This window comes from Mytilus californianus, unplaced genomic scaffold (assembly GCF_021869535.1).
Source record: "Mytilus californianus isolate M0D057914Y unplaced genomic scaffold, xbMytCali1.0.p SCAF_1, whole genome shotgun sequence".
Classification (NCBI taxonomy): Eukaryota; Metazoa; Mollusca; class Bivalvia; order Mytilida; family Mytilidae; genus Mytilus; species Mytilus californianus.
This window is the reverse complement of record NW_026262581.1, coordinates 112,422,699-112,447,432: the sequence shown is the minus strand read 5'-3', so window position 1 is coordinate 112,447,432 and position 24,734 is coordinate 112,422,699. Positions and strand designations below refer to the sequence as shown.

The window sequence follows — 24,734 nt, the reverse complement described above, 5'->3', positions numbered from 1 at the left end:
TAGAACTCTCTAATTTATATTTTATGGTCACTGAACTTACTGAAGTAAACAGTATAGTTTTTGTATGTATACCTACATGTTCATCTATAAATTATAATACATGCTTTTTTCAGAATCAGTGGAAATTATAAACCACGTCATTCAACATAAAAATAGATAATTTACTTTTATTTAGGCAGAAAAGATCCTTAGGAGATACTTGATAAAGTTACATCAGAAGTGTTAAACTCAGTCAACCAACAAACCTGTCATCTACATGTACATGTGTTTATTGTGTTGCAATAAATACATTTGAATATGTAGTTAAAAAACAGATTTAAGAGATAATCTATCTAAAAACTACATTTTTTATGTGACCTATTAATTGAAGTGTTTGAGATGATAAGGACAGTCTGCCTTGTCATTGCTTGTGTTAGGTCAAAGGATTTTTTTATTTGATAAAGCAATCTGATTAGATTCAGATGTCTGACTATTTTGTTATTTCGGTTGCTGTATCTTTGTAGGGGGTATACATGTATATCCTAAATAACAGAGTATAAGAAAGAGATTTGATTTTTATTAGATTGAAGATAATATCAATTTTCACAAAATTCTTCAAGAAGTCAGTTAAAGTTGTTTGATCAATTATCACAAAATAGTCTATATTTTTGTAATATTAACAGAAATATAAATGAATTGCATTCTAAATTTCTGAATAACAACCAAATTTAAATATAAGATTTTGATGGAAGCTGTCATAAAAAATGCTGCTATGTCATTTGGTCTCTGGTGGACAGTTGTCTCATTGGCAATCATACCACATCTTTTTACTTTTATATTTGAGCATCCCTGTTAAACACATCTTAGACATACAGCTTAACTGACCAACTGACTTTGTAGTACAAATTTATGCACCATTAATCATTGTTAATGATAAATATTGTTAAACAGTAGCACACATACATCATTTAGTCTAAATTTACATAAATCAGCTACAAATGTATTTGAGTGGTACAATTTTTAAAGTTTCCATGTTGCAAGTCTTCTCATTCATGTGATGTACATGTATCCATATTTCTTGTTTCAGCTGTGGTAAACTACAATCCCAACAGAACAGAATGTTTATCTTTATCAGTGGGTGATGTTGTACATATTATTGAGGAGTATGGATCTGGAAAGACAGGTATCACAAAGCTTTCAAGTTATACATACAGAATTCAGCTTTATTCTATACTGATTAATTATAATTTCTGATACCAAAACTTGAAAAATTGGGTAGATCTGGACTGAAATATAAACTTATTACATGCATCATTTAACATATAAAACATTGAATCAATTTGAATTTAGTATACATGTAATTAACGTGTAAATAGGTTATCATGGTTTATATGGTTAACACAGTACAAACATGACAAATTGCATTTTATTTTGTGGTGTATTCCAGGTGCAATTTTACACCTGATCAGCTTTTGTAGATTGGTAGAGATTCTTCCTATCATACATGTACCCCTGCTTGGGAGAAAATGGGGGTACACAGATTTACCCCCTGGCCCATTTATTCCTCCTTCTAACACACCTGTACATAAAACACTTTGACAAATTTTTAAATGAGTTGTAACATGTATAAAGTTTACTTAGTGGTTTTATTGGCTCATGCTTACAAATGTACCTAGTTTTTTGATAACAGTATTCTGTGTCATTCTCAATGACTTATTGGAATTTTTGTGACTTATTAGGTTTGTTTCTCAGATAATATAACCAATGGGTCAACTATATTGGTGTATGAAATGATTGTACAGTAGTCATGTCCATCTGACAGGGTTCATCTGACCTTGACCTAATTTTCTTGGTTCACTGGTCAATCTTAAAATTTCATGGTTAGGTCTGTTTCTCAGATATTATAAGCTAAAAGCCAACTAAATTTGGTGTAATAAGTGGAATGAGTGTGAAGTGTACTTCTGACCTTGAACTCAATTAAATGGATCATTAATAATTTAAAGTACAAAAAAAATGTATGTAATATTTGTAGTAAAACTTTTATCTAAAAGACTTTCAACATAAATTCAATCCTGATCAGTAAAGGAGGAGAGAATTTTAGTGTGTGCTGTCTTCTTCATCTTTGGTAGAAGTTTGAAGGAGGAATTTTATATATCTTATGCCTTCCATCATATAGAATTAAGGGTGATGTAATTAGTTTTGTTCAAAATAAACCTAACCAGGAAGTCAAGAAAATACCCTATCATATCAATACATACTATTTATAGGTTTAACATTGGTTTCTTGCATACAAAAGAGATATAATTTAATGTTTTCTTTCATATGATTTGTGTAGGAACCTTAAGAAAACTGAAACAAGATTTAAAGGTGATTAAATAGTTCAGTCCTATTGGAATAATACTATTTTTATGAAAAAATTTAGAATTAAGATCATTTGTAGACAAAAGATGTCCTTTCATTATCAGGAAACTTGTAAATTGAAACCTGTAACTGTTATAGGGAATTCCATCTGAAAAGTTTCAAAACATTTTATATGATAATTGTTGTCCTACACATCTCATTAGATTTAAAGCTGCGTCAGTTATACTTACCTGAAGCAGTTGGGTTGGGACTTTTATGTAAACTGTAAAATTTAATCTTGTTCCATATCTTATGTTTTCATATAAAATGTTATAGTGTTTACTCATATGGTGGCCAAATCTAGTTCTTAAAACTGTCAAAAGTTATATGAAGTTATCCTGTTGACCGGGTTTGAATAATATTTATTGCTTTTAATGACACACTTTTTGAATGTACCTTTTTTAAAAGCCAACAAGGTAAATTAAATGAGATCAGGAAGTAAAAATAAATCTTATAGATACCTATGTATATAATATGGAAGTTTGACCTTCAGATTATCACTTGGTAAATAATTAAAATCTTCCTAGTGGTAATATAATTTTACAGCAGTTTTAAAAGCTTTTAGAAACTTAGTGCCTTGCATCTTTTCTGATTACTAGCTTAAAAACTGCAGAGCCTTTTTTTGTTTGGTATATAAATAGATACATGTTAGCTAAAATGAGCTATCAAATTCAGTAAAATTATTGTGTCAATTATCAAAATCATTGTTATAAATTACTTTGCTCTTCATGGGCCCTTTAATTGGAATAAAAATATCTTCTCTTATTTGGTTGTTTATTTCCTTGAACATAAATGAAGCCGTTAGTTTTCTTGTTTGAATTGTTTTACATTTGTCATTTGGAGCCTTTTTTAGCTGACTACACAGTATTGAATTTGCTCATTGTTGTAGGCTGTACACCATACAGTGACCTATAGTTGTTAACTTCTATGTCATTTGGTTGCTGGTTGAGAGTTGTCACATTGGCAATCATACAACATCCTCTTATTTTTATAGGAGACAACCTTAAGACAGATAGCCAGACAGACACTAACATTGTTTCTATTTTGTCCTTTAATTTGAGAATTTTGTGATTATGGCTGATCTTTGATAGTCTCTGTTAACTTAATTCATTTCTTGTCTAGATTCAGGGTGATCTAAAGCTTTACTTATGATGTCAGGGGCGGATTCAGGCGGGGCGTGGCGGGCAAGCGCCCCCCTAAAATTTGCAAAGCATGGGTTGTCCTCAGCTTAATGAAGAATATTTCAATAATTTTACCTCAAAAAAATTTAAGTTTGCTAATTTCAAGCAATATGTGGTTTTAACTTTGATTATTTCAGATAAATTTTTTACATTTTAGTTATTTAACATTACTTAGCAGCTTAAAAAGTGGTGTTTTAAAAGATCTTTTAGCTTGATTAGATCAATTTACTTTCAGTAAATAAATTGAAAATGGGTGGATTACATTCTTGAACCCATACTAAAAGTTAAAATAAATAGCTATTATTTTTGCCATTGTAAATAATATTTTAGGGAAATGTTAATTTAAAAGAATTGTCATGTTTATGAAATGCAATAGGTTTTATACAAGTATCTTTTAAAGTAATTTCCACTTGACTGTCTATGTTATCAGGAATGTAATTAATAATATTTTGAAAATAAGTATCTTAATTCTCACATATTTGAAGTGCAAAATTGAGGAAGAAGAAACAAAACATCAAAAATTGTCCTAATATCTAAAGTACTTTATACTATATCGAAGGAGGAAGTTCTTCATTGACCTTGTTCAGATGAAGTTAAGTACATTTTAACATGATTTGTACATAATTGTCTTTAAAAAGTGTGAAAAGTCAGTAAATATGGCTATAACATGTTATTTTAGGAGAAACAGTTTTCAGGGGAGCCAAAACTTCCAACGTTATGTATACGATGTTACTGTATCTCCTTTTTAATTACAAATAAAAAAAAATGCATTGTTTCCTTAAAATGTTTTATCAGTTATGTTGTGACACTTAAGTGTTCTGTCAAATTAGATCTTCCTGTCCACATTAAAGTTCTATCAAGGATGAAGACTTAATTAGCTGTCATGATGTGTATCAAAAAAGGACAATTTTCAAGCATTTAGATACTGGGTAGATCTATTTTTGGGTAATGAAGGTGAGATAAGAGCCTTATTTGGCCTAATTCTTGACTGAAATTTAAATTTTTAATTTGAGATTTCCAGTTGTGTCTATTTTTAGGATAAGGTAATAAAAAGTATAAGCAGGTAGTTTCCAATCCATGATATCACTCTACATGCTCTAGATAGTACCTTCTTAGTTGACTTCTTAGAAAAGCCCCTTCTACCTGTCTTTGGGCCTACTAAATAATCTACCACAATGTTTGTCAATATGAACAACTTCTGTCATGTAAATATTTTTTTATGGTACTTGCATGTGCTCTACATTTTGGATTTTCCCATTCACAAGTATGTGTAAAAAATGCAATTTTTGTAGAAAAGTTCAATTTATTCCTTCTTTTGACCATAAAATCTACATCTATATTCATAGTTGTTTTTATCATGCCTTTTAAGTCTTCCAACATACCTACTTATCTTTACACAATAATCAGCTGGTTTATGACACTCAATTTTGAGGCCAAATACATGAAATAGGTCCTTCATTGCAACTACTCCTCTAACTTATTGAATTGATTGCTGATTATTTAATCTCAAGAAATAACTATTTGATATTCAAGATGTAATACCACCAAATCATAGTATGTCACATCCGGTTTTATTCGAAAAAGGGTCAAAAAAAATATTCCCTTGAATTTGACAGTTGTAGGAAATTAATCCTACATTTCATTGCAGTAAAATATTTCTGAGTCATAAACATATATCTTGGTTGTTTCAAATCACCATTCTTAAATTTTGGGGTCGTATATTGCTATCACGACGTCGGCGTCGTCTTCGTCAGTGTCGTCGTCCAAAGACATTTGGTGACCAGACAATAACTTTAGTTTAAGTGTATGGATCTCTATGAAATTTAACAAAAAGGTTCAATACCACAAAGGGAAGGTTTGTTTTTGGGGGTGATGGTCCCAACCGTTTAGGAATTAGGGGCCAAAAACAAAAAAAAATTTTGGGGGGGTCAATTTTTTTCCCCTCAAAATTTAAGAAATTGTCAATTTTCCAAAGAAAAATTGGAGTTCACAGTTTATTATGCTAATTCTTAATATATAGTCTGAAAACAGATTTACTTAGTATTGGGCAACAGCACAGTGTATTGCACAACAGCAAGAAATCTTCAATTGAATTTAAATTCAAATCATATACTGTAAATTCAGAAATTATTGCGTGCATTTATTTTTGCGATTTTGCAAAAATACACAAGAATGCGATTTTAATTATTGCGAATTCAGAAAAACTACATACAGATCTATGTTGCAGTTATCAAAATGCGAGTTTTTATTATTGCGATACTCACCTAGTCGCATTATTCGCATTAATAAAAACCTCGCAATAATTTCTGAATTTACAGTAACCAATTTCAAGTTCTTTGACTACATTTATTCTGTGTCAGAAACCTATAATGTGTCAAATATTTAATTTTTAAGTATCAAGCTTGAACATTGTGTCCATTTTTGCCCCAACTGTTCAGGGATGGACCTCTGCGGTTGTATCCAGCTGCGCTCGGTGAAGCAATTTATTATTTGGTGTTTTTAGTCCCCTACCGACGAAGTCGAAGGGGACTTTAGGTTTGCACTCCGTCCGTCTGTCTGTCCGTCTGTCTGTCTCTCTGTCCATCTGTCAGTCCGGCAAATCAGTTTTCCAGAATTTTTTCTCCTTGCTTGAAGATATTGATTTGATATTTGGTTTATTGATTTATCATGACAAGTTACAGGTCAAGTTCAGTTTTCACGATTTTAGCTTTTCTTTTTGTTCAGTTAAAGCTCTTTCCCTAGAATTTTTTTATGAAATACTTATTAATTAGTAGATTTCTGTTCAAAGGGAAATAACTCATTTTTTAAAAGATAAGATTTTTAAAAGACAAAATGACATTTTGGATTTATTTCCTTTTCTTTGGTAAATTGTTTGAAGAATTTAGTGGTAGGTTTGTTTGTCATTCTTTAAGATATTGATTTGATAATTAGTATATAGTTTTATCATGACAAGTTACAGATCAAGTTGGAATTTTGTTCCAGTCTGATAATTTTGTGCAGAGTTATGGTCTTTGGACATAGAAAATTCACTTAAATAATCAGTTTTCAACAGTTTTTTTCGTTATGCTTGAAGATCTTGACTTGATATTTTTATGTAGTTTACACCATGACAAGTTATAGATCAAGTTAGAACTTTGTTCCATTACAATGAATTTGTAACCGGTAGGGGACTATGTATTGCCATGCAATACTCACAGAATGCTTGTTATAAAATATTTTGGAAACTGGAGGTTACATGGTTACCAAAGCTTGTACACAGGCGTAAAAGGGGTGAAAATTTGATTGGTTAACTTCCAGTGATGGTTATTATCTTATATGCAATGAAATGTAATGTGAAATTTTGTCTGTAATACTAGACAGGATACAGCTTTACTCATGCCAAGTATTTCTTTATTTCAAAAAAGATAAATTCTGCAAATTTTTTGAAAAGTGCCAATTTAACAAAGACTAATAGGGGAAAAGCAATGGTGGTATTACTCCTCAAGTAGAAGGCAGGTGTGGATCCAGGAGTTTGAAAAACGTTGCCCCTGGCAAGCCAACATTTGTAGTGGTACTTGTAGAAGGCCTATGCATTTATAATATATGAAGCTTCATAAAGGGGGGGGGGGGGCTGGACCCACTTCCTCCCCTTAATCTACCTCTGGAAGGGAATGAGAATTTGAAACATGATTTTTACAAGTTTTATGTACACTATTAACAAATGAAAATATGTTTTGATATATTTTGTATCAATTTTTTAGCATTACACTGTATATTTATGTGAGCTTATATTTCTGAAAAAAAATGGGTTAACAACTTCACAGCTGTTCTGTAAAACACCAGGTATCTTTATCTTTGTTTAACAGATAACTTCCTAAATTGATAAACATTTTTTTTCTAATTAAAGATGTTCATTATGACCTTGCTGATATAGGAAGCCAAATCTTGTAATATCCTGTTACTGTACTTATAATTGATTTTAATCTTTTTATGAATGAAACAATTTGCATTTGTTTGTAGCGTGTGCTGTTTAGTATATATATATATATTTTATAAATTACCCAAATGCTACACCATTCATGTGAACCAGATATTTGAAGGTATATATTTCTAGGTTTTAATACTACATTGTACCTGCAGCTGAAATTTTGGGCAGAGTTCAATTTGTTGAATATTACTGTAACTTTCAAAGTTGTCTCTTCACACTGATCAACTTGTGAATTTTTTTAAAGCTAATTGCTAGTGAAAGTTTCAGAAACAGTAGTTCACCTAGGTTCAAATTATATATAAATCGGTTAAGAAGATACAAACCAAGGTAACAAACAAAAACTAGGTGATTGCATGAACAGTGAGACAGGGTGCATCGACAGGGTAAGCATCTCCTGCTATGTGCCATGTGAATCAACACTCATAATGTCAGTCGTGAATAGACCTGATGTTTCTAACTAATTACTATATAAAGTGTTCTAATAATAGTATTTTTCCTAAATCAATATAAAACTATTTCTAAACTATAGTTCCTAACAAATTTGGGTTGAAGATTTTTCTTACATTCTCAATTTACATAAGTCCATTACTGGAATTGGATGGTAAAAATATTTGTTTCTTACACTATACTGGCTTTAATCTCACAACCTTCCACCATGAATGGGCTAAAAATGGTCACCAGCTTATCAGTTTGAAGAGATGAATTCAAACTGCAACTTGGAAAAATAAATTTAAGCCCATTGGTAAAAAGGGCAAAGCCTTTCAAATAATCACAATAAATGACATTAAACCATTGAGGCATGGATATGGTCTACATTGTTATATCAAAAAAGGAAAAGATTGGTATATTTTTGAAATAAAAGATATTACCAATATAAAGTTCATTTTCAACCATGTAGTATCTTTTTGATTTCCTAATTTTTGCTGTAACCCTTTGTAGAAAGTCATTTCTCTCCATAACATTATTTATAAAACTAACAAGTTTAGAAATTGTCCTTTAAATATTTTTTTTTCTTCATGGACTTATTGAAAAGGGTTATACTTATTCTAATGTTGTATGACCTATGTGTCTGCTATGTTTGGGAAATAAACATCAATTCTCTAATTTTAATATGATCAAGACTTAAATGTTTCTATTATTTGCTACTGTGACATTAAGATTAACAAAAATTATTCTGGGCATCACACAAGATCATGTTTTATTTTGCTGTATATGACATGTTTTAAGAAATACCCCAAAATACAGCAAAGGAATATGTAAATAAGAGTGTAGGACGGCCTGAATTTATATCAGCTGGTTAAGTACTGTTGATTTATTCACAACCGTTTAGACTAAAGTGATTTAGAACTTAACATATTGTCTGTACACTTGTCTTCTCAACCATTTAGACTAAATTGATTTAGAAGTAAACATATTGTCTGTACACTTGTTTTCACAACCTTTTAGACTAAAGTGATTTAGAACTAAACATATTGTCTGTACACTTGTCATCACAACCGTTTAGACTAAAGTGATTTAGAAGTAAACATATTGTCTGTACACTTGTCTTCACAACCTTTTAGACTAAAGAGATTTATAACATAACATATTGTCTGTACACTTGTCATCACAACCGTTTAGACTAAAGTGATTTAGAAGTAAACATATTGTCTGTACACTTGTCTTCACAACCTTTAAGACTAAAGAGATTTAGAAGTAAACATATTGTCTGTACACTTGTCATCACAACCGTTTAGAGTTTAGACTAAAGTGATTTAGAAGTAAACATATTGTCTGTACACTTGTCTTCACAACCTTTTAGACTAAAGAGATCTAGAAGTAAACATATTGTCTGTACACTTGTCATCACATCCGTTTAGACTAAAGTGATTTAGAAGTAAACATATTGTCTGTACACTTGTCTTCACAACCTTTTAGACTAAAAAGATTTAGAACTTAACATATGTCTGTACATTTGTCTAATGTTGAACCTCTATATGTCCTTTGGTTGCTGTCTTTCTGGGGTTATCCCACATCTCCTTTTATTCATATCAATTAATATTTCAAATATAACACTCATACAAAAGCTACATAAACTTGATGTTAAAATATGGTCCAACAAAACATAATTTCTATACAACTGTCAAATTTTAAATCAAATTAATGAATAAATTTAACAGAGACTTCTATAGATCTGCAATCAACACCAAAATTTTCGTAAGGACAAAAAATAATATGATATAACTAAAGAAAACCACTGATGAGGTTACTTGACTTGGAACAGGCACTTTATTATGTGGCAGGGTTTAACTAGTTTTTGAGTGCTCAACAGTGGTCCCTTTCACATTTTACCTGGATCTGTGTGGAATAATTTTCTATTGAAGCAGCTGTCTTATAATTATTGTTTTTAATAGTATCATAGTTTATTCCTATTACTTGTAGACACTGATTATTGTACAATTGAACCAAAGTCCCTAATGAATTTTAATGTAGATATGAGTATGAAAATAGAAACTTCATATTAATGGATACTTTTAACCAGAAAAGATACACTGCAGCTGTAATTCAGTGTTTTGTAAATTAATGATAGTATTGTGTGATTTGTGGTTCAGATAGGATTGTTAGTCAGTTTACTTGTATCTTTGACAGTTTGAAAACATAATTAGTGTTAGTAAAATAAGTTATTAGATGTTTTAACCACAAAACCTGTTTTTTGTCGAGCCTTCGACTTTAGTCGAAAAAGCGAGACATAGCGATCCTACATTCCGTCGTCGTCGTCGTCGGCGGCGGCGTCCACAAATATTCACTCTGTGGTTAAAGTTTTTGAAATTTTAATAACTTTCTTAAACTATCCTGGATTTCTACCAAACTTGGACAGAAGCTTGTTTATGATCATAAGATAGTATCCAGAAGTAAATATTTTAAAAATAAAATTCCATTTTTTCCGTATTTTACTTATAAATGGACTTAGTTTTTCTGCCGGGAAATATTACATTCACTCTGTGGTTAAAGTTTTTAAAATTTTAATAACTTTCTTAAACTATCCTGGGTTTCTACCAAACTTGGACAGAAGCTTGTTTATGATCATAAGATAGTATCCAGAAGTAAATATTGTAAAAATAAAATTCCATTTTTTCCGTATTTTACTTATAAATGGACTTAGTTTTTCTGCCGGGAAATATTACATTCACTCTGTGGTTAAAGTTTTTAAAATTTTAATAACTTTCTTATACTATTTTGGATTTGTATCAAACTTGGACAAAAGCTTGTTTATGATCAGATGCTAGTATCTAGAAGGAAATTTTGTTTTCTTCCAGATAAAATTACATTCAGTCTGCAGTTAAAGTTTTTAAACATTTATTAGATTCATAAACTATCCTGGATTTTTATCAAACTTGGACAGAAGCTTCTTACAATCAAAAGATAGTATCAAGTGGAATATTTTTATTGATTTACTTCCTCATTTTTGTTAAGCCTGCGATTAACAGAAAAAGTAGGCGAGACACTGGGTTCCGCGGAACCCTTACGAATTTTTTCATCAGTGTACATGGACACTTTAACTTATAAAATAAAGTATATATCCTAGATTTTGCTGCCCATAAATTTCAAAATATAACTTTTTGTTGTTGAAAATTTCTAGATTATTGTGATAATAATTAATTTAATTACAGTTTATATATAATTTTAAAGTCAGTTTTAAAGTCAGTCCAAATAAATAAAAAAAAAAATTGGAAAGAATACATTTGTTGCCTGCTGTATCTGTAAACTGCTATTTCTGTGGCCAGCTATGTCCTGACTGCAGAATTAGATCACAGATATAACTAGATAGAGTTTTAGACAATAAGTTTCCTTCCCTGTTTGATAACCTGTCATTATAAAATGTCCTGGAACAAAAACTTTAGATGTAGAATTTCAATACTAAAATTTCGCCAGTTGTTTACATTTACATAAATTTGAGATTTGAAATCAGTGACTGAACTAAAACAAACATACCTCTGCAATCATCCTTTGACACTAGAGGACACAGCACAAGAATTATGGGGTTTTATATAGCTTTCACAGTCGTCTTTTTCTAGGAAATACAGTTGAATATTTGTGGAAGTATTTCAAAGGTCTGAAGTTTTTATCAGAGTGTAGATTTAACTACCCTTAAATGACAAGAACTGCTGAACAAAGGTATGAACTTTGAAAAACAGTTTCTGTTAATTTTTGTGTTCTTCCTCAAGTATTTTAGGGATAATTACAGCAATTATTTTATATTTTTATATCCTGCTTATTCAAAACCAGAGGATGTGATTGCTCTGGTCTGTATATCCTTGTATATGTTCATCAAAGTCATATAAAGATTGCTAAAGTGGGGCGTCCATTTTGGCTGTGTAGGATTTATAAATACGCATCCCTGTCCAGTTGAAATGGAGACATTAAATCTGATGTCCAATATAGGGCAAATGCCATTTTCTCTGCACTTTAAAGAACACTTGCAACACTTTTCTTAGGAATCTGTTGCAAGGCAAATGTCTACCCCTATCCAACATACCTACGTTTGCCAGTGGTAGTCCAAAGGAGTATGTTCACAAAGGGTCAATATTGACCCTATAATTTCATGAAATTTAAATTCAGTAATGATAGTAAACATCTATTAATAAAATGTGTAGAAATATCTGACAAATACAAAGTCAACAAGTTCTGACGCATAAGAACACTTATAATGTCATTATGACGTCATCAATTTGCACTCTATTAATGAAAATCTTAATTTTGACTATCTTTTTACAAAGTTGTCGGGGCCATATAATTCGCAACAAACAGTTATACAGACTTTTTTTCTTAACGTCTTCACATATTGAGCGATTTTTAGAATGTGAGTCTTCTATGGTGACTTACAGATCCAGTTTACGTTTGGTTCTGCCCTGCTGATTTTTGCTGAAAAAACAGGCTTTGGACTTGAACATTTTGTGAAAATAACAGTTATACAAACTTATTTCTAAATGCCTTCACATATTTAGCTGATTTTTAGTATGTTAGTCTACTATGATGAGTTACAGATCGAGTTTATGTTTGGTTCCACTCTGCTGATTTTTGCTGAAACAAAGAGCATTGGACTTTTTCCTGAAAATAACAGTTATATTGACTTTCAATCTCAAATTTCCACTCCTAAAAATAGCTTCAAGCTTATTTTGCAAGCGGGGCCACTCGTGTCTTTCAGACACATCTAGTTTTTGCTAATTTTAAGGTTTTGCCTGAAATGACATTGTTCACAAGCAAGGACCACCATGATATTTTGTTGATCACCCCCAGTTTTTGGTGGGGTTCCTGTTGCTTAGTCTTTGGTTTTCTATGTTGTGTCATCTGTACTATTATTTTCTGTTTGTCTTTTTATTTTTGGCCATGGCGTTGTCAGTTTGTTTTCGATCTATGAGTTTGACTGTCCCTCTGGTATCTTTCGTCCCTCTTTTGTTAGGATGTGTATCTGGTCTATTTACATCTTTGCATAACACATTTATATTGGTTGAAGGGTGTGACCAATGTTTTTCAGAGGGAAATATACCTCATAAATGCATGAAAAACAGGCAATCTGTCTAAAATGGTGTAGATGTTAAATTCTATGTCATTTGGTCTCAGGTGGAGAGTTGTCTCATTGGCAATCATACCACATCTGCTTATTTTTATATAAAATTTCATACTTTAGATGCTGTCAACATGGTCTAAATGAACAGCAGAGAGAAAAAGGGTCTATTTTATCTAATTTTGCATATTGAAGATCATAATTATAGGTTTTTGCATATGATATTACTAAAGTTCTATTTCTAGGACCATATATGACCTTCCTGGTTCTTCTCCGTTCCCACCCATCATCCCAGTCGACCTACCTTGCAGAAACTATCTCTTGTATTGCTTGTTTACTTTGTTTTGTCCTGAACAAGCATAAAATATTTGCCTCGGGATGTTAAACAAGTAATCAATCAAATAAGGCAGATTAAATGCATTCCACCATTTTGGATTGTAAAATAGCAGTACACAGTCAGTCTAGTTATTTGCCTAACTCTACAAGTTTTTAAACAGATTGGCAATTAATGTGTAAGATTGTTCATTAAAAAAAAAAAAAAAAGTGTTTCATTTTATGATTGTCCCCCGCGCAACACGTTGCGGGGGACATAGAAATACCTGGCGTCCGTCCGTCTGGTCTTGTTAACACTCTCACATGTACAATTCTTTCCAGATTTTTATGAAACTTATATCAGCAGTATCTTTGACACTTTTTAAAATAAGTGCTGATCAAATATTTTTAAACGAGTTATGCCCCTTGGAAATATTGATTATAATGGAAATCACATTGCATTTGCTCTGAAGCCTTCATTTCTCTAGAATATTAATAAAAAGTTTTAAAGAACAAAAAAAAGTGCTTTTTACATCGCGATGACCTTGATGTCATTCCGATGTATTGCTATCGCCTAGATTTCCATTATGTAAATTAGTTTTGGGTTTGTAACCGATCTTTAAACATTATAAATATGCGCACATAAACGAGTGCAAAATAACATTCCTTATCGTTTGATATAAATACATCTCTTCAATGAATACTGATAAAAATATTTTTGTTTACAACATAAATTAATAATATGAAAATGTTTTGTAGTTAGATATATATATATATATATAAGTAAAAATCATTGATAATATCAATGCACATTAACGAAAAATTGTGTTAAAGCATGTGGAAGAATATCTCAAAGAACATTTTGCGACAATACCGGCAAGGACCGGTAACTCTGTAATTGTTTTTGCGGGAAAATATGAATGCCTACTCGTATCCAATCTTAGAAAAATCGAATTTTTACAGAAAAGTGTCCACCATGCACTTGCATTGCACTATTATTAGAATAGTAGAATAGAATGATATACAAATGGATGCAAATCATATATATATGTAACTGTTATTTTAATATAATATATAACAACAAATCAGTGTATGATTTGTATCACTACAATATAATAGTTATTACGGTGAAGTTGAATTTCCTGTCATTTATTCATCATCCACGCACGAACTTGTCTCACAAAAAAATATATCTCTGTACATTAACCTCAGTTTCAGGTAAAGAGATATGTTGTTTTTTTCTGAGACAAGTGCTTTTGACCATCCTCAAGAACTTGTGGTCATCCGATGTTCAGTACTTCAGTACTTTGATTTTTAGTTATTGCCCTTTTACCTTGGATAGATAAAATATGTGCAATGCAGGGGACATTGGAACTCTGTTCTTTTATTCGGACTGTTTAAGCAAATACCAAATATTTGTTGCTGTTCAATTATATTTTTCAACTTAGCCATATAAGGGGAGATAACTCTTTTAGTAAAATTTGTTTAGAGGAATGTTAATGAAATTTTTGATTTTTGTCCGTGTATAAGCATTGGCATATCTCATTTCCATGGAGATTATTTGGCTCCGCCCCCTCAGTCATGGTCTATTGACTTTAAATCTTTTGCTTAGTTTACATGTATTAGTTTGTGATTAGGTCAGTTCAAGGGGAACCACTAGTGGTAAGTCAATGATATTTGGTATGCAGTTATATAAGCATTGGCACATCTCATTTCCATGGAGATTATTTGGCTCCGTCCCCTCAATCATTTTCTATTGACTTTGAAACTTTTGCTTAGTTTACATGTATTAGTTTGTGATTAGGTCAGTTTATCGGGAACCACTAGTTTTAGGTCAATGATATTTGGCATGCAGTTGTATTATCATTGGCACATCTCATTTCCATGGAGATTATTTGGCTCTGCCCCCTCAGTAACGATCTATTGACTTTGAAACTTTTGCTTAGTTCATATGTATTAGTTTGTGATTAGGTCAGTTTATGGGATCCTCTAGTGGTAGCTCAGTGGTATTTTGGGTGTAGTTGTATTTGCATTGGCACATCTCATATCCATGGAGATTGTTTGGCCCTGTACCTACAGTCATGGTTCATTGACTGTTGATATTTTGCATAACTTTTATTTAAAGTATTGCTATTTTGATTTCAACATTTGCATTTTACTATCAAAATAACAAAAAGGTGAGACATATCTCTGTGCTAACAGTTTATTTACTTGTAGCAAAAAAAAAACAAGTTTAATGACACTATTTTACCTTTTTATTTTCTTGAAGCATATTATAAAACCTATCTTCTCATATTTTATTTCAAACTTCTAAATATGAGAAGCTACAAGTAAATCTAACTCATAGATTTCTTTTTATTCACAAAAAGTGTTTTTTCATGAATAATCTATGACTGTAGCTTGAAAAATAGTATGGTGACCCTTACTTTTTATTATGATTCGAAAAAAGCATGGGGTAAAATCTATCTGAGGAAATATATAATGATGATTCACCTTAATCTATTCTTAAACAAGTTTTCTTAGTATAGTTCAAAATCATTTTTTTTTTCACAACAAATAGATATTCAAAAATTACATTTTTTCTTTTTTATATTTTGTAGGATGGTTTAGAGGTCATTTACTTTCAAACAGAAACCAGTCGGTAAGTAGAGGAATTACCTTTTATTTGGTAAAATGTATATCTGAAAAATATGTCTCTTACTCTCTTGCTTATACATGTTATACACTTACACTATTTACTACTACAGTAGGGATAAAAGGATTTCAAATAGGGGCATGTTACTCTCAATCATAGTTGAATTTGACGGTTGTGGAAAGTTTGTTGGTTTATCTGAAATTTATATATCAATAAAACTGACTTCACTCTAACAATATAATGTAGTGCCTGTCCCAAGTCAGGAGCCTGTAATTCAGTGGTTGTAGTTTGATGTTGTATATCATATTTGTTTTTCGTTCATTGTATTGTACATAAATCAGGCCGATAGTTTTCTCGTTTGAATTGTTTCACATTTGTCATTTCGCAGCCTTTTATAGCTGACTATGCATTATGGGTTTTGCTCATTTTTGAAGGCTGTACAGTGACCTATAGTTGTTAACTTTTATGTCAGCTGGTCTCTGGTGGAGAATTGTCTCATTGGAATCATACCACATCTTCTTATTTTTATAAAATAGTTATGTGTGAAAACAAATCTACAGGCCCAATATCTTACTTAAATACAAGGTCAAAACTGATGAAGACAACATATAGTGTAACTCTGTCATGATGGGTTAGTCATTTGACAGTAGTTTATTATTCATACAATAAACCTGTCGCCTTAAACACAAAAATATGTGGGGATCAGGAATAGCATCATTTAAGGGTAGGAACCAAAAATTAAAGGTCCTTGAGTTCTTCAGGAACTATGATCCTTGAGGACAAGGAGCAAGGAATTAAAGGATTATCATTTGGAACTCTTCTAGGGACTAGCATCAGTTCGTGTTAGGAACCATCAATTTGTAAATGCGTTAGGTTTATTCCAAATTTAAATCTAAAGAATATTTTGATATACAAGAATTTAAAATTTTTATTTTAATTTACATGTGACTTAAAGATATTTTAATATACATGTGACTTGCAGATAAATGTATCACAGGCATGAATGAAGTCATAGACAAGCCTGTTAGATTTACATACATCAATTGTCTAGCCTAAGGTGTTTATACAGACAGGTGTCCAAAACAAAAATTAATTACTGAGAATTTTCATTTCTGTCATATGATTTCAATGTCATGGTCACAGTTTAATATATATGTACAAGTCATTTGGTACCAATATAATTTCCTTAAGAAGTAAGATGATTTTAAATCATTGTATATTTTATTAATGAATATTTTGTTCTTATCTATAATCCTATGATTTTTCAAAATGTGGGTTTTTTATGAATTTGAGATTAATATACCTGTTCATCTCATAGGTTAAAGTTACTTTGTAATGTGTTTAGGGCAAATTAATAATTATATTGTGAATAAAGGTGATTTATTAGGATATAAAGTCAATGAATTTTAAATTTCTTTAAGGTATAAAAATATGTACAGTTTTTATCTATTTACATGCAGTTTTAAATCCTTTGTACAGGAGACACGTGCACTGGTTCAGTGTTAAGGTAGTTCTATATATCGATTGAAAAAAGAAAAGATATAGGGTTTACATGCAGGACAACACAAAACTTGTTAAACAAGGAATATAACACCAGATTGCTGTTTTTCCTCCTAAACTTTGTTGGAAGATCTGTCTTAGTTAAAGTCATATGAAACAAGTTTCTGGTAATTATAAAGTTTTTCCTCACACATAATTGTGTTTTGTGGTTGCTAAATTTCTAATGAAAGGTGTCTAGGTTAGTGTCACTGCATATGGAAAAACTGTCTGCAAATTAGAGTAGAAAAGACAATAATTCAATAGCAGGACAATTCTGCAAATTAGAGTAGAAAAGACAATAATTCAATAGCAGGACAATTCTGCAAATTAGATAACATAAAGGATTTTTTTCAAGAAGGTCTATGTACACATGTTTCACATACAAACATAGCCATTCAAGTATATAACATATTCAATTTTTATGCCTCCGCCATCACCGGAGAGGGCATTAAGTGTTACCCTTGTCCTTCTGTATGTCCATAGGTATGTATGTATGTCCCAAAATTGGTTTCCATTCTCTAACTTTAGCTTGCCTCAGCCAAATGTTATGAAACTTAAAAACAATACTTATTTCCACAAAACACAGATCTAACATACTTTCATGTGCTAATTTTAGAGATTAATGTGGTTGAAATTTTAAATATATTTACCTTAAATATTTTTTGTTTTACATAAATTTGTATAATTTGAATAGGACTTTTTTGTTTCAAAAAATGAACACTACGTTTTTTTTATGCCCCCGCTGTAGTGGAAGGGGCATTAAGTTTTACCCTTGTCCGTCCGTATGTAAGTATGTCCCAAAGTTGGTTTCCGTTCTCTAACTTTAGTTTGCCTCAACCAAATGTTATGAAACTTATACAAAATGCTAATTACCACAAAACACAGATCAAGTTTGAATTTTGGTGGCGTCACTTTAATTTTTCTAGAGTAATGCCCCTTAACAAATGGAAAAATTGCTGAATTTTTCATTTCCATTCTCTAACTTTCGTTAGCCTCAACCAAATGTTATGAAACTTATACACAATGCTTATTACCACAAAATACAGATCAAGGTTGAATTTTGATGGTGTCACTTTAACTGTTCTAGAGTTATGCCCCTTTACAAATGGAAAAATTGCTGAATTTTTCATTTCCGTTCTCTAACTTAAGTTATATATTAATTAGCCTCAACCAAATTTTATGAAACTTATACACAATGTTTATTACCACAAAATACAGATCAAGTTTGAATTTTTATGTTGTCACTTTTACTGTTCTAGAGTTATGCCCCTTTTCAAATAAAAAAGTTGCTGAATTTTTCGTTTCTGTTCTCTATCTTTATGAAACTTGTACACAATACTTATTACCCCAAAACTCAGTTCAAGTACAAATTTGGGTAGCGTCACTTTTACCGTTCTTCAGTTATGTCCCTTTATAACTTTATATGATATTCAAGCTGGGGCATCATCTGTGTCCCATGGACACATTCCCCATTTATTTTTTTTTAACTTCTGTAAAATACATTTTTTGGATAGTTGGTACATTATGTAGTTAAACATGTTTGCCTGTTCTGTAATTCAGTGGTTGTCTTTGGATTCTGTCTTTCATATTTTTAAAAACATTTGGATTATCTTCTTTACATACATGTACTATATATAAAGTACACATTAAATATGTGCAAATATGTGCAACAATTGTTTGGAAATGATTCTTTATGAAATATTCACATGCTCTTTTTGCTATTTATTTATATAATTAAAAAAAAATGCATTGGTGATTTTTTCCATAAAAGTTGTTACTAATGATCTTCCTACATAATTAAACCTAATGTCATTTTTTAAAACGAGTGCATGAACTCATTTTGGTGCTAATGATTAAAATCAGTTGAAAAATACGTCTTTTTCTAGATACATTTTTGTCACATTTTGATGACCTGAAAAATTACATATTGTGTTTATCCTTTTTTTGCTAGGAAACATATTCATGATATTTATTATTAAACTTAAATTTTGTTGTTGTTATAAATATATTTACTCAATTCACAGTTTATCTACTCAGTTTATTTGATTTTTCCTGGAAATTCTATGCACTAATATATACTTGACAAAGATCTTGAACTGAGATTTCATCTGATCTGGTTTGAAGTAATGAGTGTCAACTATATCACCTACTTGCAATATGAAGAAGTCACTCAGATTTCATTTGCTGAAAAAGTTTCATTATTTTGAAGCATTAACATTTCCTAAACCACGCTTCAGCTGCTACAGTGTTCTGTCATTGTAAAATAACATTAACTATGTTTTCTGCTCTTTGGTTGGGTTGTTGTCTCTTTGACACATTCCCCATTTCCATTCTCAATTTTACATAAATGACCAAAATTACATTCAGAACATAAACTTCAGGTACAGGATGCTCTGAAATATTAAGTTTTTGGTTCTCAATAATAAACTGTTATACATCTTTACATTAAATATTTGGGATGGACACATTTTCATTATATAATTGGTTCATTAATTAAAAAAAATTTTAACAATTTTTTGGCTTAAACTTCGTGATTGAATTCCTTATTTTATTTTTTTCTAATTTTTGGTCAATTAAATTCTGCTCAATATGTTATTTTTTTGATAATCAAAATGTGTTTTGCTTTTTCTCAAGTTTTCATTTTTGAAAATTAGGACCTTTGTCATTTTTGGCATAGGACATTTGAGTGAAAATAAAAAATGCACATAGGGTCATTTGAGCGCTGACATCATAGGACATTTTAGCGCTTGAATATTAAACTTACCTAGATTTTAAAATAGGACATTTGAGTCAAAGATCTTTTAGAGTACATACAATCTAATACTCTCTCATCTTGCAATAGTATTAAAACATTTGACTTTTCTACACTTTACACAAGTATTCCCCATTCCAAACTAAAAGACAAATTGAAAGAGTTGGTATTACTTTGTTTCATTAAAAAGAATGGTGAACGTAGATACAAGTATCTTGTCTTGGGGAGGGATAAATCCTACTTTGTAAAGAATCACTCTGATTCAAACAAAAAATTCTCTGAAACTGAAATTATCAAGATGCTTGATTTCTTGATTGACAACATATTTGTTACGTTTGGAGGACGTGTTTTTCAACAGACTGTCTAAATTCCAATGGGAACCAATTGTGCCCCTTTTCTTGACGACTTGTTTCTTTATTATTATAAGGAGGACTTCATACAGGAACTTCTTAGGAAGAAAGATAGCAATATCCTTTAACTTTACGTTCCGCTATATAGATGATGTTCTCTCACTAAATAATACAAAATTTGGTGACTATGTTGAACGAATCTATCCCATCGAACTAGAGAAAAAGGATACTACAGATACAGTTAAGTCTGCCTCATATCTTGACTTACATCTAGAAATTGACAATGAGGGTCGGTTGAAAACAAAACTTTACGACAAAAGAGATGATTTCAGCTTCCCAATTGTGAACTTTCCATTTCTATGTAGCAACATTCCAGCAGTGCCTGCATACAGAGTATAGATCTCCCAATTGATACCATATTCCCGGGCTTGTATTTCCTATCATGATTTCCTTGATAGAGGATTGCTGCTCACAAGGAAGCTATTAAACCAAGAGTTCCAAATGGTGAAGTTGAAATCATCCCTTCATAAATTTTACGGACGCCAGGAGTTGGTTGACCGTTATGGAATAACCGTTTCACAGATGATATCGGATATGTAACTACAATACCCTTCCCCCTTCCCTTTTCACAAATGTGACCTACCGAATTAGACTATTTACCGGATTTGTAATAACATAAGCAACACGACGGGTGCCACATGTGGAGCAGGATCTGCTTACCCCTTCCAGAGCACCTGAGATCACCCCCAGTTTTTGGTGGGGTTCGTGTTGCTTAGTCTTTAGTTTTCTATGTTGTGTCATCTGTACTATTATTTGTCTGTTTGTCTTTTTATTTTTGGCCATGGCGTTGTCAATTTGTTTTCGATCTGTGAGTTTGAATGTCCCTCTGGTATCTTTCGTCCCTCTTTTGAGCCAAATTTCCTGTGATACTTTTATATGAATTAAGAAAATATGTTTAAAAAGTAAGAAAAAGAGTAAGTTTTTAAAACAAATATATTTCATTTGATTTTACAGCCAAGTAATTTGCACAGATCTGGCTATTAAACGGTAGTTAATTCTACTGTAATTCATTGGTTATGCACATTTTCTTTGCTCTAAGTTTCATATATTTATAAAGTGAAATGTTCCTTGGCACTTGAGATCTTAATACTAATACATGAACATGTTAAAATTGATATAATTTTGACCCAGACTAATAAAAGAAAAAAAGAGCCTTGTTTGTGACAGTTTCCGATATAGAGTGGTTACATCCACCTCCCCGTGGTGAGCAGGCATAACAGATTATATCTGGCGCACAGAATAGGTACTCCTTCATCTTTGCTAGCCAAGGTTTACGATCCAGTCCCCCTTCTCCACCCTTGGCAGAATTAAGATAGAATTTCGAATCCACAAGGTAATGATTTTCATTGGTTGCAGTTGTAACTGGTTGCATCCAATCAAAAAGCACCTTTAAGATGATCCCGTGTAAATGTAGAAAATGTAAATAAACAATTGCCACATGCTGATTGTTCAACAAGTCTTTACCCCAAAAACATTGGACAATATTCAGTGACAATTTTAAAGTTTTCAATCAACTAATTGGAGTTCCTGGGTATGTTTCTTGCGCAAATGTTGGAATGTAAACATATATTTTTCGGTTCCTGATCTAAACACTAGACACTACCATTTTTACACCTCCACACTGAAGAGAGTTCAAGTGCTGTCATTGGTCAAAAATGATGCAGTCGTAATGGGCGTGACTCTTGTCTACCGGTAGATGGCACAGCCTTGAAATCTGCCAAGGATGGAGAGGAGGGGACTAGATCGTAACCCTTGGCTAGTGAAGATGGTACTTCTTCATCATTCTTATTTTTTTTGGCTCAAATGTCCTATGCTTATTCTTTGTTTTGCTCAAATGTCCTAAATGTCCTATGCTTTTTTAAATTTTTTGCTCAAATGTCCTAAATGTCCTATGCTTTTTAAAAAAAATTGCTCAAATATCCTAGATGTCCTATGCTTTTTTTGAATTTTTGCTCAAATGTCCCAAAATTCAAGTGCTCAAATTTATGTCTTATACTTTGGCGCTCAAACATCTTTTTTTATCGCTCTAATGTCCTTTGCAGGCCATTTTATGGTTTTGCTTTTGTGATGGTATGAAAATGATGACTACATATGCTGTCATTTCTGTTAATTGACGGAGTCAAAAAGCGAGACATAGGTATGCTGTTTTGGCGTCGGCAGAGGCGGTGTCAACAATGTATTAGTTTGTGATTAGGTCTAGTTTAAGGTGAACCACTAGTGGTTGGTCAATGATATTTGGTATGCAGTTGTATTATTACTGGCACACCTCATTTCCATGGAGATTATTTGGCCCTGCTCCCTCAGTCATGGTCTATTGACTTTGAAACTTTGGCTTAGTTTACATGTATTAGTTTGTGATTAGGTCAGTTTATGGGGAACCACTAGTGGTAAGTCAATGATAATTGGCATGCAGTTGTATAAGCATTGGCATATCTCATTTCCATGGAGATTATTTGGCTCCGCCCCCTCAGTCATGGTCTATTGACTTTAAATCTTTTGCTTAGTTTACATGTATTAGTTTGTGATTAGGTCAGTTCAAGGGGAACCACAAGTGGTAAGTCAATGATATTTGGTATGCAGTTATATAAGCATTGGCATATCTCATTTCCATTGAGAATATTTTGTCCCGCCCCTGCAGTCATGGTCTATTGATTTTGAAACTTTTGCTTAGTTTACATGTATTAGTTTGTGATTTGATCAGTTTAAGATGAACTGCGAATGCTAAGTCAATGATATTTGGTATGCAAATTTATTGGCATTTGCAAGTCTCGTTTCCATGATTATATAGCCCCACCCCCTCATCATGGTTCATTGACTTTGAACCTTTACATAGTTTACAAGTCAATGTTTGTGTTTAGGTTTGTTGAAAGGGAACGACTTATGATAAGTCTATGGTATTTGGTATGCAGTTGTATTAGCATTGGCACATCTCATTTCCATGGAGATTGTTTTTCCATGTACCTTCAGCCATGGTTCATTGACTTTGAATATTTGCATAACTTACATGTTAAAGTATTGCTATTTTAATTTCAACATTTGCATTATCAAAAGTACAAAAAGGCGAGACATATCTCTGTGTTAACCAGTTTTTTTTGTTTTTTTTTGTTTATCGTTCTTAGCTTAAATCTGTATTCTTTTTGCAGTATTTCATATTTTGTTACATGGGCGTACTATAGGGTATGGCTTTTTTCATTTTTTGAAGGTCTTATTTTTCAGGAAGTTGTTTACATCTTTGTTATTTGGTCTTTTATGGATAGTTGTCTTATTGGCAGTCATACCACTGTTCCTTTTTTTTTTGTATACTGATGACATTACACAGAATGAGCACAAATTTTACAGATAAGCTGGAAAAATTTAAACCTTATTATTTATTAAAGCTGAAAATGAATTATCCAAAATATGACATGACAAAAAAAACTAAACTGGTGTTTTTTAAACTCTTTGTTTTGTGAGTAACATTATACACAGTAAGAACATTGAAGTTTCTCTATACTGTTAGCCAACTAATTTTCAGGACTTCTCCACATAGTAAAATAACACGAATGATCTTCTCTTATATCAATACATCAAAAAGTTTTAAAAATTGCCACAAAAAAAAGTATTCAACAATAAATTTCATTCACAATGTGTCATATAAACCTTATGAAACTAACTGGCTAGTGGGACACAATATTTCTCTACTATTCAAAGTAAATTGTAAATATTTAAAATGCTTAGCAGGCTTTTGTATTGTAAAATTGGGAAAGCTTACTATCTTGAGTAGATAAATGATCATAAATATTACTTCTCAATTGATGCAGTGGTAGAATGTTTATTTATTTTCAGGGAATATTTCCAAAGATGTATATACATACCAAAGACTGTGATGTAGAAAATCCAGGGTAAGCTTTATAGTACATGTCATAAATATATCTACATAGCAAATATTACCACTGGCTAAATTGTAAAAAAACGATTTCTGAGAAAACTGTATGGATTTAATTGATCTTTGAAAATAAATTATCCAAAACATAA

General features: G+C 31.5%; 2 protein-coding genes across 10 annotated transcripts in view; one reads left to right on the top strand and one right to left on the bottom strand.

Moving 5' to 3' along the window:
* LOC127711284 (zinc finger protein 277-like) overlaps positions 1-24,734 on the bottom strand; it is a 295,784-nt gene that overhangs the window by 55,378 nt on the left and 215,672 nt on the right. The window contains exon 1 of one of the 2 annotated variants that reach the window (XM_052217302.1): positions 943-1,068. The exons of the other annotated variant lie outside the window; for it this stretch is intronic. The gene's annotated coding sequence lies outside the window, so the exon portion shown is untranslated. Of the gene's footprint in view, positions 1-942; positions 1,069-24,734 lie in introns of those variants that run through there. 2 annotated transcript variants of the gene reach the window in all.
* Positions 1-24,734, top strand: part of LOC127711014 (dedicator of cytokinesis protein 3-like) — a 131,477-nt gene that overhangs the window by 744 nt on the left and 105,999 nt on the right. For all 8 annotated transcript variants that reach the window (XM_052216964.1, XM_052216998.1, XM_052216989.1 and 5 more), the window contains exons 2-4: positions 1,067-1,162; positions 15,985-16,025; positions 24,546-24,601. In XM_052216964.1, the coding sequence (XP_052072924.1) occupies positions 1,067-1,162; positions 15,985-16,025; positions 24,546-24,601 (193 nt within the window). The remainder of the gene's footprint in view (positions 1-1,066; positions 1,163-15,984; positions 16,026-24,545; positions 24,602-24,734) is intronic.